The sequence below is a fragment of the Ailuropoda melanoleuca genome, chromosome 5 (genome assembly GCF_002007445.2).
Source record: "Ailuropoda melanoleuca isolate Jingjing chromosome 5, ASM200744v2, whole genome shotgun sequence".
In the NCBI taxonomy this organism is placed as follows: Eukaryota; Metazoa; Chordata; class Mammalia; order Carnivora; family Ursidae; genus Ailuropoda; species Ailuropoda melanoleuca.
Window position 1 is genome coordinate 85,044,958 of NC_048222.1, and position 13,825 is coordinate 85,058,782.

General features: G+C 43.6%; 1 protein-coding gene across 2 annotated transcripts in view; it reads right to left on the bottom strand.

The window, feature by feature from the left end:
- Window positions 1-13,825, bottom strand: part of GALNTL6 (polypeptide N-acetylgalactosaminyltransferase like 6) — a 1,184,120-nt gene that overhangs the window by 24,350 nt on the left and 1,145,945 nt on the right. For both annotated transcript variants that reach the window (XM_034661384.1, XM_034661383.1), the window contains one exon: window positions 2,153-2,269. In XM_034661384.1, the coding sequence (XP_034517275.1) occupies window positions 2,153-2,269 (117 nt within the window). The remainder of the gene's footprint in view (window positions 1-2,152; window positions 2,270-13,825) is intronic.

Genomic DNA, 13,825 nt, shown 5'->3' on the forward strand with positions numbered 1-13,825 from the left:
ATGGGGGAAGGAGGGGTGCTGATATTTTATTCCCGCCAGTAAATCCTAGAGCTGCAGAGCCTTCTTTCTTTCTTTTTAAAAGATTTTATCTATTTATTTATTTGAGAGAGAAAGAGAACAAGCAGGGAGGAGGGGCAGAAGTAGAGGGAGAAGCAGGCTCCTTGCTGAGCAGGGAGCCTGATGTGGGGCTCGATCCTAGGACCCCGAGATCATGACCTGAGCCGAAGACAGCCACTTAAGCGACTGAGCCACCCAGGCGTCCCTGCAGAGCCTTCTTTAAAACCCACCTGATAAGCGTCTGCACACTGCAGGATATATTTGAGTGAATGATAAATAGTATTTGGTTTTGGCAGCTGCCTTGGACCTGGGAAAAACTTCTAATTTGGTGTTAATATAAAGTGATCCGGGGGAGGAGATATCATAAAGCAGAAGGGAAAGTACATTTATTTTGCCCCTACCACACGTGCAAGATGCTGTTATATTGTAGACATGGTTTATTTCATGATAAACCTGTTTGTGGGGTGAATAGTACTGTTCCTATTTAGAGGTGGCGCAACTCCAGCTTAGCAAGATGTAACAATTTCACAAGGTCACCGAGGTTCATGTGGCTGAATGCTAGGCAGGCCCGATTGCAAGGCCCACGATCCTTCTGAAACACCACGAGGCTGTGGATGAGAGTTCAAGGGCCGGGTGACCCATCGGGGAGGGGCAGTGTTCGTTCGTGGACTGATGGTGTTAATTCTGGACTGTGCTGTGTATGGTACTGGGTTCACTGCGGCTTGCCGGGTTCATGCTGCTCTGCACTGTGATGTCAGCTACACGCAGGGTAGGACGGGACAGCGGAGGGGAGGACAGGCAGGTGCCAACAGGGTGCATCTCAGCATACCTGAACAGCTCTTCAGGATCCTAGGCTGGGCATGCTTTGTCTTCGCTAGTTTCGTATACAAGAGGGATACTTGAGGAATATAGCTAAAGGAGAGAACTCGAGCCTTGCTGGAAACTGATTCTCTACTGTTTCTGGTTTTCATAAGAGAGGCATTATGGACAATTATGGGAAACAAAGCACAGGCCGTTTATACTATCCTGAATGTGGGATGTAGCCTTTTGTAGGGGGAGAGAGGGGAGTGGGATAGGGAAGGCGCTTTAACTATCTATAAATTTTATTTAAAAAATATGGCAATAACCGCAGATACTTGTTAAATCTGTGTCATGAGTGTGCCAAGGTGGGCTATAATGTTTTTTATAGTTACTTATTTGATTTTTTAAAAAGATTTTATTTATTTGTCAGAGAGAGAGAGAGCACAAGCAAGGGGAGTGGCAGAAGGAGAGGGAGAAGCAGACAGCCCACTAAGCAGGGAGCCCAACGACTCTGGGCTCGATCCCAGGACCCCGGGATCATGACCTGAGCTGAAGGCAGATGCTGAACGACTGGGCCATCCAGGAGCCCCCTCCCCATTTGATTTTTCATAGTTAAAAATTAAGACAATTAAAAGGGGCAGACACAATTCTACTCACTATCTTTTCTCTTTTGCAAGTGACACAGTGTGAGGAAAGTCCCTTATAAAGACTAACAGTTTTCAAAGGGGGTCAGGAGTCGCAACTCACTTAAACAGAATTGCACAGAAATGCTTTTCAATCAAAGGCAATAAATAGTTCTAAAGTATCCCAGGAAGTCCATGTTGAGCTCTTACTGCCTCAGAGTCATCCTTCAAGCGTAGGATTACAGACTGCGACAGCAACAGGTATGTATGTGAAGTGTTCTTTCCAATATATCGCCAGAGGGGAAAGTAAGATTAGATGAAGTCACAAAAAACTTACAAAATAACAAAGAGTCTTTCAATAAAACTGTGAAATTTAGTTGGAAGATTACATGGCATTCTCCAGGCTTTTCATGGTTTGAAGACTACCATTCTGGGAAAGGAAATATAAGCGTAGGACGTTTCTACCATCCTTTCTATTATTTAAAGCACATTTTTGTACATAATCTCAACTGATTATCACAGCTGCTCTGAGATGAAACAGAGACCAAGAAGGTAAGTAATTCGCTTAACAACAGAGCTGGTTGGAGGCGGAACCAGGACCCCAGTGCAGGTCCTACATGTCCCAGTTAGAGGTCTCCACTTACCCCTGTCGCTCCTGGTGGCTGACATACCTGTTCATGAGACCACGTCCTTTCAGAACCATCCTTGACACAGATGTCCAGCCTCAGTTCAGTGCCCGTGGCGCCATGCTTGCTGTCCACACAGAGATTTGCTGCCACGTTTCGAATCTGTGGAAAGAAGAAAGAATGAGCATGGGGCTGGTTTTTCTTGCACCCAGCTCCTGGCAATCCTGGTATAGATTCAGTAGTTATCTTTTTTTTCTTTTTAAGCTATTTGAGAAAGAGAGAGAGAATGAGAAAGTGCAGGTGCACGAGCAGGGGGAGGGACAGAGGGAGAAGCAGACTCCCTGCTGAGCAGGGACCCTGATGTGGGACTCTATCCCAGGACCCTGGGATCAAGACCTGAGCTAAAGGCAGACTCTTCACCGACTGAGCCACCAGGAGCCGTTGTCTTTTTGATTACATGATTACTGAACGATGTTTTACATTTATATGCAATTTGTGGTGCAAAATCAGGGAATTGAATATAACATGGCCTAGTGGGCATGTCAAGGAAGGTAAGGTGGTTGAAGAGTGAGACTGCAGTTGTTACCGCAAAGGACTGTGTGATAATGCACGGCGGGGAGCAGCTTCGAGCTCACGACTTTCGTAAATTGGCGATTTCTTCCTTCAGGGAGTTCTTAACTTGGAATTTGTTATCTTCTTGCTCCAGAGCTTTCTCCACCATTTCTGCCTTAGCTGGAGAGGTCCAATATGAAGCAGGGGTTGCAAGTTGTGTGTGACGGAAGAGAACGAGTGACTGAGCACTACATGGTTCTGTGCAGGACGCGGGGACCATATCCCGGTTTCCCTGGAGGATCCCAGTCTACACCTGTGGTCACGGTGTCACGTTTCTCCTGGACGATCAATTCAGTGGCCCCCTAGAGTATTCACAAACTAGGAAAGGTGGTACTACTGGTGCGATGCTAGGCTGGGTGAAGATTCTCTGTGTAAAGTCTGAACTTTGACAGACTGGCAGAATGAGAAAAAAGTGACCGATAGTTCTTAGAGTTATCATGTTAATACCGATATAAGGAACTGAGTAGTTAGGGGTGGGCAAAAAGTGAGTGGATTGTGAAAAGTAACAACAGAAATAGCAACAGGAAGAGTTTAGGCCATGGACACGTGTCCCTTTGTCAAGTCTGCCTGCCTAAGCACGTCACTAATTCTGCCAACATCGGAACCACACCCTGTGATAGGGTTGGATGTTGTTTATGGCTTGTTACTTGGGCGTCAAGGTTTAGCTGAGCTCAATGATCTCAATCCTTTTTATGCCTTTATATAGTCCTGGATTATAATAATCCCTTTAGGTATTGTTAAGAATGGAAACAAGAACAGGATGTACTCAGGTGATAGTTTCAGTTAAGGCTCTTTTGCCAAGAATGAGCGCAGAAGGTAAGGAGTCTGTCCAGGACAGAAGGATGGCCGAAGCAGGCCTATTCCTACTGGGACAGGGGCAAGAGGCAGAGAGAAGCTTGTGATGCCATATACTGAAGGTCATGAAAGGAATAACTGATGCCGGAGCGGGATTGTGGTGGAGAGAGTGGTTTCTTAGTTCACTGACTGCGGCAGTATATGTTGGAATAATGTCATTGGGGGGAAGACAATGTGGTAGATATCAGTTTCCTTATTTGGGGAATTTGGCCACAGCAGGGGTTCATCACCCACATTTGGACCTCTACGTGCAGGGTCTCTGTCCCCAATGCCAGGGGAATGTGAAATGATGTAGGACACAGGGCAATAGTTCTTAACCTAGTTTGGTCTACAGACCTCTCTGAGAATCCAAGGAAAGCTATGGACACTTTTACAAAAACAAACCAACCAAAGAAGCTATAAGTGGATACACACCAACAGTTTTGTGTCCATTTTCCTGGAACTTACACACTCCATGTTTGAACCCTGAATTAGGGAAAATGCTTTCCACCCACTCCTTGAAAACTACTTGTATCCTTCCTCCTAGGAGCGGGGGAAATCCTGAAAGCCAGGGAATGAACTTGGCAGCTGTCAGCGTGCACAGATACACTCTCACGTCCCTTGACTTTTCTCGGCCTTCCTGAAACAGGTACCAGGGAGGAATTTTAGTGTGGAATCCGGGGAGCCAAGCTTCAAATCCGCCTTTTGTGAAATCAATTCCTTGGTGTGTGGTGAGTTTCTTTGGTGAAATAGAAACACCCAGAAGGTCAAAAGTTTGCTTTTTCTGTCACTGACTTGAGCCTGGCCCACTCGGCAAAGCCCCCCTTTGATCGCCTTATTGGAACCCAGTGTATCAGTTTTCTAAAGCTGTCTGAGCCTGGGAGCTGCTGATGGAACTCGGGGCAGGACTCTCTCTCCATTGTGGGACTGTGTAGCTCAGAGCCGCGCTCTTCCTAGAGAACCAGCATCAGTGCGTGCCAGAGACGCCTTCAGGGCGCTGCTGTTCCCTCCGCTTGAGTCCGCGAGCTCTGAGCCACATTTAGGAAAACAGCAGCTGCTGATGGGTTATGGCCACTTGGCCACCGAGGCAGAAGTGTGTCCTTCTCCGTCGGCTGGCCTAGCGCTCGATCACTGAAGGGAGGGGCTCGGTCTGCTCTCGGAAGCGGAGGGCATCGGGAGGAAAAGACTATACACAAGCCGGGGATGCCGAGCGGCAAATCCGCCAAGGCTGCCTGCAGATACACACCCAAGCCCATCAGAGAGCTGCGTGTTGGTTTCTAAATGCCATGAGCTTGAAGCGCTCTGGCAGGGCTGGAGGAGATCACTTTCTAAACTCCTGAATTTTCTAAATTCTCCCTCAAATGGTATCTGCGTACACAATGGGAGAAACTGCTTTGGAAGGCAACTTTCAAGTTTCAAGGACATAATTGTCTACATCTGTGTAAATTCCAGCACATCGTTGTGCCAGAGAAGAAGTGTTAGAGAATACAGGGTAAGGTAGGCGCCTGGATTCAAGCCCGCTACCCGGCCCGCCTTCACTTGGCTTCTGTCTTCCCTTTCATTTTATCCTCACCTCTTCCGCACATACTCCTGTCCTCTCCTCTTGCTCACAAACACAACTCCGTCAACACATACAGAGAACAAACTGATGGCTGCCAGAGGGGAGAGGGGTGTGGGGTTGGGCAAAAAGGGTGAAGGGGAGTGTGAGATACAGGCTTGCAGTCATGGAATGAATAAGTCATGGAAAGAAAAGACACAGCACAAGGGATATAGTGAATGATACGGTCACAGTGATGTAATGGGACAGATGGGAGCGATACTTGCAGCAAATACAGCGGAATGTATAAACTTGTCAAATCACTATGTTGTACACCCAGAACTAATGTAACGTAGTGTGTGAACTGTACTCATATAAACATAAAATAAAATTAAACAAACAGGTGAGTAAAATTCCAATAGAACGAATTCTGTGTATTTATTTGAATAAAGTTAAAAATACGGAGATAAGAACATTTATAAATGATTACTGCTTTTTCAACACGGGCTCTGTGTCTGGCTGAAAGGAAGGCTGTTCACACACATGCACATACCCGAATCTAGGACACAGAACACTGAATAAATCTGTGACAGAATAGATACTATTCATGCTTTATTCCTTTGATGTCTAGGTTCAGGGCTTGGCATCATTAAAATTGTGTCAAGAACTCCTGAGAGACACTGAACAGGATTAGAAAGTTAGGGAGTGCTTGACTGGGAATGGGTGGGAAGCTGGAGAAAAATGGGGGAAAACGGAAGTATTATGTATGACAGGATTACAGAGATAATCTCCTTTTGGGCAAGGCTTACGAAAAGGTCTGGCAGAGAGTAAAGAAAGTCTCAGATACACAAGAGAAGTCCGTCTCAGCGTGAACATTTTTTGCCCCCTCCCCAACACAGAAGTTTTTAAAAAGAGGTCCTAGAGAAGGGGAGTGTGGTATAAATGTCAGGGTGGCCAGTAGGTTTGGGATTGTTAATTTCGTTGGTCGTTAAAGAGAGACTAGCCTCAGTTTAACAAATGAGAGAGTATGGTTTGCTAATTTCCCCCTCATTAGGGTCTTTTAAGTAAGAAAGAATGGGTTCATGATTCATTCAACAAATTTTATCAAGAAGCTGCTCTCCTAGGCACTTTACCACATACTGGGTACATGGTGAAAAATAACAGGGAATCACTTCCGGGGGGGGGGTAGGTGAAATGGGCAAAGAGGGTCAAAAGGTACGAACCTTCAGCTATAAAATAAGTAAGTCCTGGGAATATAATGTATAGCACGGTGACTGTGGTTAAGAATACTGTGTCGTAGATTTGAAAGTTGCTAAGAGAGTAGATCTTAAAAGTTCTCCTAAGGAAAAAATTGTAACAATGTATGGTGATGGAGGTTACCTAGACTTAGCGCGGTGATCATTTCGTAATATATACAAATACCCAAATCATTATGTTGTACAGCTGAAATTAATATAATGTTTTATGTCACTTATATCTCAATAAAAAACATTTGATAAAAATAAATTTGAATTTAACAACCACCACCACGACATAATCGGTCGCCTCTTTTTTGCAGTTTGATGTCTAGTGAGGACATCAGAGAACACCTGAGTGGAAGAAAGGCTTGAGACTCCCGACATTTCTGGCTGTGAATTTTTAACATGGCAAAAGGAATCAAGATGCTCCTTTTTCTGGACCATGGTTGGTTTTAGAACGTAAATTTGTGTGCTGAGCTAGAAAGAAAGAAGATGGTAGGGCAGTATGGAGAGAGAGCTGAGTGGAGATGGAGCAGGGCTGGGTTCTGCTCACCAGTCACAAGAACAGGTTCCACCTAACCTTGGCCTTATATTCCTTTTGAAAGCTCAATTCATCCATTTCTCAAAAGTCAACTTTTAAAGAGTGCTTCAGAATGAAAGGTGCTTTGAGAAGTACTGATGGAGATCTCAGGACAAAGGAAAAACAGCTCCTGCTCCCAAGGTGCCAACAACCTTAGTGGGGAGAGAGCACTCGGAAGGCGTTTTGTTAGATAACTAAATGCTAGTGAGGCTTGAAGAGGAAATGATCAATTCTGAGCAAGACAGCTTGGGGCACTTAGAACTGATGACATTGAAAGGGGCTTTAGAGGACGCACGGAATTGAATCTTGAGAGTGAAATGACAGACGGACACTCTAGCCTCAGGGATCAGAAATGAACGTGAACGTTGGACGGTGCAAGGAAATTGTGCATAATCATGGCTCAGCATGAGGTTTGTAAAATGAGGACAATTGAGCCTCAGAGCGCAGTTGCGAAGATTGAACTAATGCAGGCGAAGCGCTTAGCATGGTGTTAGTACAGTGCAAGAGGTCAGTAGGTGTTAGCTCCTATTTATTTGCTTATTTATTTTCTCAGCTGTCTCTAATATGGTGGTAAATGTGGTAATGCCACAGTCAGATCCCATTTCTATTATGCCGTGAGATATCCCATGGGCACTTCAAATACAAAAAGATTACAACTGATCAAGCTGTGGCCCATCACTCCAGACTGTTCTTTAGTCCTGATCACCTGTTAATCTTGCTGTTGGAAGCAGACATCCAAGATCTCTGTCTGGCAACTTGGGTGTCACCTTAGACACCTCATATCTTGCCTCCACTCCCAATTAGCTGAACCCCTACTCCTTTCCTCTCCTTTCCAGTCTCCCAGACCTTCAACATCTCCTCGTGAACTTTAAAAAAATGTAGTAAAATATACATAATATGAAGTTTGCCATTTCCACCATTTTTAAGTATAAAATTCAATAGCATTAGTACATTCAGAATTCTGTGTAACCATCACCACTATATCCAAGACTGTTTTCATCACCCAAAATAGCAACTCTGTAACCATTAAGCAATAACTTCTCCACTTCCCCCACCTCTGGTAACCTCTTTTCTACTGACTCTTTGAATTTGCCTATCTTATTTTATTTTTTTTAAGATTTATTTATTATTTTAGAGAGAGAGAGAGAGTTGGGGAGAGGAGCGGAAGGAGAGGGAGAGAGAGAATCTCAAGCAGACTCCCTGTTGAGCGCAGAGCCCTACATGGGGCTCGATCTCACAACCCTGAGATCATTACCTGAGCTGAAATCAAGAGTCAGACACTTAACTGACTGAGCCCCCCAGGTGCTGCTGAATTTGCCTATTTTAGATACCTTAGATAAGTGGAACCACACCATGTTCGTCCTTTTGTGTCATGCATGCTTATTTCACTTAGCATAATGTTTTCAAGGTTTATCCATATTATAGCATATGTTAGAACTGTTTCTTTTTAAGGCTGAATGATATTGCATTGCGTGTAAAACACATTAATATACATATATATCACATTTTGCTTATCTCTTCATCCATTGATAGACACTGGGTTTGTTTCCAAGTTTTGGCTATCGTGAAAAATGATTCTGTGACCATTGGCATACAAATGTCTGTTGGCTTACTTGTTTTCAGTTCTTTTGGGTATATGCCTAGAAGTGGAATTGACTGAGTCATATGATAATTCTATGTGTATCTTTTTGAGAAACCACCATACTGTTTTCCATAGCAGTCGCACCATTTTACATTCCTACCAGCAATGCACAATGGTTCCAATTTCTTCATCTCCTTGCCAATGCTTATTGTTTTCTGGTTTTGATAAATTACCATTCTAGTGGGTGCGAAGTGGTATCTCATTATAGTTTTGATTGCATTTCTCTAATGACTAATGATACGGAATGTCTTTTCATGGGTTTATCCAGTATTTGTATGTTTTCTATGGAGAAATGTCTATTAAAGTCCTCTACCTTTTTTGAATTGGGTTTTTTTTTTTGTTGTTGTTGTTGTTGTTGAATTGTTGGAGTTTTAGAAAACATTCTGGACGTTAATCTCATCAGATATATAGTTTGCAAATGTTTTCTCCTATTTTGTGGAGTTGTCTTTCCTTCTGTTGATAGTGTCTTTTGGTGCACGAATGTTTTTATTTTTAATCAAATTCAATTTGTCTATTTTTATTTTTGTTGCCTCTTTTAGGTGTCATATTTAGGAAACCATTGCCAAATCCAATGCCATGAAGATTTCCCCCGAAGTTTAATTTTAAGAATTTTGTACCCTTGTGTTTAGTTCTGATCCACTTGGAGTTAAAATTTGCATATAAGATACAGTTCCACCTCATTCTTTTGCATGTGGTTTTATTAGCTTGCTAGGGCTGCCCTAAGAAAATGCTATCAATGAGGTGGCTTAAACAACATAAATTTATTGTATCAAAGTTCTAGAGGCTAGAATTCTGAACTCAAGGTGTTGGCAGGGTTGATTCACACTGAGGGCTGTGAGACAGAATATGTCCAGATCTCTCTTCTAGCTTCTAGTTTACGGCAATCTTTGACAATTTCATCTTGTAGATGCATTGCCCTGATTTCTGCCTTCCTGTTTACATGGCGTTCTCCTTTTATGCACGTCTGTGGCCAAGTTTTCTATTTTTATAAGGACACCAGTCATACTGGATTAGAGGCCTACTCCAGCCCAGTATGACCTCATCTTAACTAATTACAACTGCAACAACCCTCTTTCCAAATAAGGTTACATTCTGAGGTACCTGGGATTAGGACTTCAATATATGAATTTTGGGGAACATGACCCACTAACATTGGGTATCTGGTCTTCCCAAAACAATTCGTCCCTTCCCCAATGAGTGATCTTGGTGCTCTTGTCAAAAAAAATAATTGACCACATAAGTGAGGGTTTATTTTTGGATTCTCTGTTTTATTCCATTGGTTGATGTATCTGTCCTTTGCCATTACTACACTCCCCCTCACCCAGATCTATTGAGATATTATTGGTATATTAATATATGTTCTATAACATTGATATATGTTATTACTATATCAATATATGTTATTAATATATCATATGTGAACTGATTACTATAATAAATTCAGGTAACACCTCTATCCCCTAACATAATTACCTTTTTTTGGGGGGGGGAGCTGATAACATTTAAGACTTACTCTCTTAACAACTTTAAAGATATAATACAGTATTGTTAATTACAGCCACTGTGCTGTACATTAGAGTCCTAGAACTTCCTCATCTAGCTGCAGGTTTGTGCCTTTTGATCAACATTTCCTCTTTCTCCTACAGTCCAGCCCTGGCAACCATCATTCTATTCTCTGTTTTTATGAGTTAAGTTTTTTTGGATTCCACACAAAAGTGAGAGCATACAGCATTTGTCTTTCTCTGTCTGACTTATTTCACTTAGCATAATGCCCTCAGGGTCCATCCGTGTTATCGCAAAAGGCAGGATTTTTCTTTTTTATGACTGAATAATAATCCATTGCATATATATACCATATTTTCTTTATCTTTTCATCCATCAGTGGGGATTTAGGTTGTTTCTGTGTCTTGGCTATTGTGAATAATGCTGCAATGAACATGGGATCCAGAAACTTCTTTGAGGTAGTGACTTCATTTCCTTTGGATATATACCCAGAAGTAGGATCGCTGGATCATATGAATATCACACTTTTTTGATGACTGTAGCTTTGTGTTAAGTTTTGAAATCAGGAAGTGTGGGTCCTTCAACTTTGTTCTTCTTCTTCAATATTGTTTTGCCACTTCAAGTTTCTTTCAGATTCCATATGAATTTTAGAATGGGTTTTTCTGTTGTCGGAAAAAAACGCCATTGAAGTTCTGACAGAGATCACAATGAGTCTGTACATTTCTTTGAGTAATATTGATACAGTATTTTTGGATAGTATTAACAATATTGTTTTCTAATCCATGAATACAGGATATCTTTCCATTTATCTCAATGTTTTAAAATTTTCTTCAACAATGTTTTATAGTTTTCAGTGTACAAATCTTTTCCCTCATTAGTTAAATTGACTCTTACATTAATTTTTTTAGAGAGAAATATAATGTATGTAAGAGCACAGATTATGAAATTACACTGCCCAAGTTTAGATTTTGATCTCCACATTTACTAGCTGTGTGATTTTAGCCAAATTATTTAACTTACTTTTTTCTTAGTTTCCTTATCTGTAAATTGAAAGTAATAACAATACTTACCTGGTAAATCTGATGTGTGGATTAAATGAGATTATACATGTAAGGGGCTTATGTTAGTGTCTGGCTCATATTAAGTGTTCAAGAAACATTAGCTTTATAGTATTAGCGGTAGTAGCAGTATTGGGATGCAATGCACAAGGAGATTGGGGAGGCAGAATTACGAAGGGCATTGAACATCAAAATAAGGAATGTAGACCTTGTTCTGTTGGCAAACACAATTAGTAGATCTTGAGAAGAAAAACTTGCTTTAGTTTTAAACTAAAAACTAGTTAGTGGGAAAGACAGGTGGAGAGTTATGTAGTTGTAAACATGGGCACTAGTTCTAGTTGATGAGAATCTGTAGTATGTAGTGATAGTGGTAGAATATATGTATGTGTTTAAAAAAAGAGAGATGTATTCCACACACATTGTTCAGATAGCATTTACCAGTCCCAACAACTGCACATGGAAAATGAAGAAACATGCTGAGTTTGAGGTGTCTTGCGGCATCTATACATAGACATCCAGAAATCTGGAGTTTAGAAGAGAGGTCAGGGTAAGAAATACAGATCTGGAAATTATCTACTGTGCCAGCTATTAATATATTGCCTCTCAACTCCAAATCCATCCCTCTTTGTTTTGCTTTGTGATACACAAGATGGACCCTGTGGACATTTTTCCTTGCCAGCAGCACAGTTCTAGGCTTTACTCCTAGAGGGTGCTGGTGAGACACTAAAAGCAGAGCAGGAAGAAGCCTCAGTCCTTCCATTGTGTGTGAGCTGGTTTTCCACGTTATAATCAGTAAATTGGTGTGTAGAGTGAGAGGGAAGAAAGTAGCCCTTGCCCGAGTGGCCCTCAGAGATTAGTAGTGGCTACGGCCTGCAAGTCTCTTCACCATCACCAGCCAAAAGGTATCAGATGAAACTTGAACCTCAGCCTTGGTGGGGGAAGAAGGGTAGGGCTCTTCCAAGTTTCTAAGTTCCTGCATTGCTCACATCCCCTCAGCCCTGAGGTAGTTACTGCTTATGAAGTTGCTGCTTCTGTGCACTTTAGAGTCCATTTTACCCCTTCTACTAGTTTGCAAATTTCTTTATGTTAAACTTTCCTTGTTGAAATTACTGGTATGATTTCTGGCTCCTGACTGGACCCTGACTGACGCAGCAACATATGAGTGATAATTGAAGTCATACAAAGATATGATAGCAGTTAAGCAGAGCATATGAAGAAGATGGAGGATGGAATTCTGGGGAATGCTTTCTTTGGGAAGAGGGCAAATAAAGAGTAGTGAGAAAAAGGAAAGGGAAAGTAAAAGAAGGACTAGAAGGGAGACAGCAGGAAGAGTTTCAAGAAGTGGGTGGGAGAGTCAATAGCATCAAATCCCTTAGAGTGGTCAAGTAGGAGGAGGACTGCAAGAGACTGTTGGAGTCGGCAGTTAGGAAGTCACGGGTGGCCCTTTCCAAGGACAATTTCTGTGGTGTGGTAACTGAAGGCAGGAGAAGATTGCCTGGTGGGCTGAGGAAAATTGGGAGGTGAAAGTCCAAGTCAACAAATGGAAGCTCCTCCTGCTTTTTTTTATAGGGGGGAGAGGGGGAGGGGCAGAGAGAGAGGGAGAGAAAGAGTCCTAACTAAGCAGACTCCACGCTACTCATGTAGGGTTCCATCCAAGGACCCTGAGATCATGACCTGATCTGAAATCAAGAGACAGACGCTCAGGCAGAGGAGTTAAGATGGCGGAGGAGTGGGGGACCCCTTTTTCAGCTGGTCCCCTGAGTCGAGTTGGATAGGTACCAGACCAGCCTGAACATCCACGGAATCAGCCTGAGACGCAGGAAGATACATCTGGATCTCTACAAATGAACATCTCCAGCGCTGAGTATTGAGGTACGAAGCAGGGAGCCGTGAAACCGCGCACAGATATCGGAAGATAAACGGAAGGGGGAGGGAGCCGCTGCGTTTGGGCACCGGGAAGCAATAGCCGCCTGCACCGGGGAGTGGGGGACTCGTGGACCGGCACCCGCGAGACAGCAGACTGAGACCGTGAGCTGGGAGCGCGCGCCACCAGACTTCTCATGGAACTCCAGAATCCCGGTGTGCTCACTGGATCCAGACTGAGACCGGGAGCTCCGGGAGCATGCGCGGGGTGGCTGGCAGCTGGCGGGGTTAGAAACACAAAGGACAGAGACGCGCTGGCCCTGGAAGTGAGGGCTGGGACGCCGGGTGTGGGGCGCACCATTCTGGGACACTGCAGGGTTGAGCAGCACCAACAGAAACAGAGTTAAAGTGGCCAGAACATCAGTGGAGAATGGGCCGCGATCCCTCTGTTCTGTGACAGAGGCTGAATTTTGGCTGCTGCTGCTCTGACTCTCAGAAGAGGCACAGCAGACCGCCAGGGAAAGCTGCCAGAGAACAAAAGCCTGGAAATACTGGCTCACAGCGTGCCCATCACCATCCCCCCTCGCAGGGGACATGGAGGCTCTACCCAGACAGGGTTGCCTGAGTATCGGTGTGGCAGGCCCCTCCCCCAGAAGGCAGGCTGAAAAATCAAGAAGCCCACAACCTGGGGCACCTGGGTGGCACAGTTATTGAGCGCCTGTCTTTGGCTTAGGGCGTGATCCCGGCGTTCCAGAAAGGAGTCCCTCATCGGGCTTCTCTGCTGGGAGCCTGCTTCTTCCTCTCCCACTCCCCTGCTTGTGTTCCCTCTCTCGCTGGTTGGCTCTCTGCCA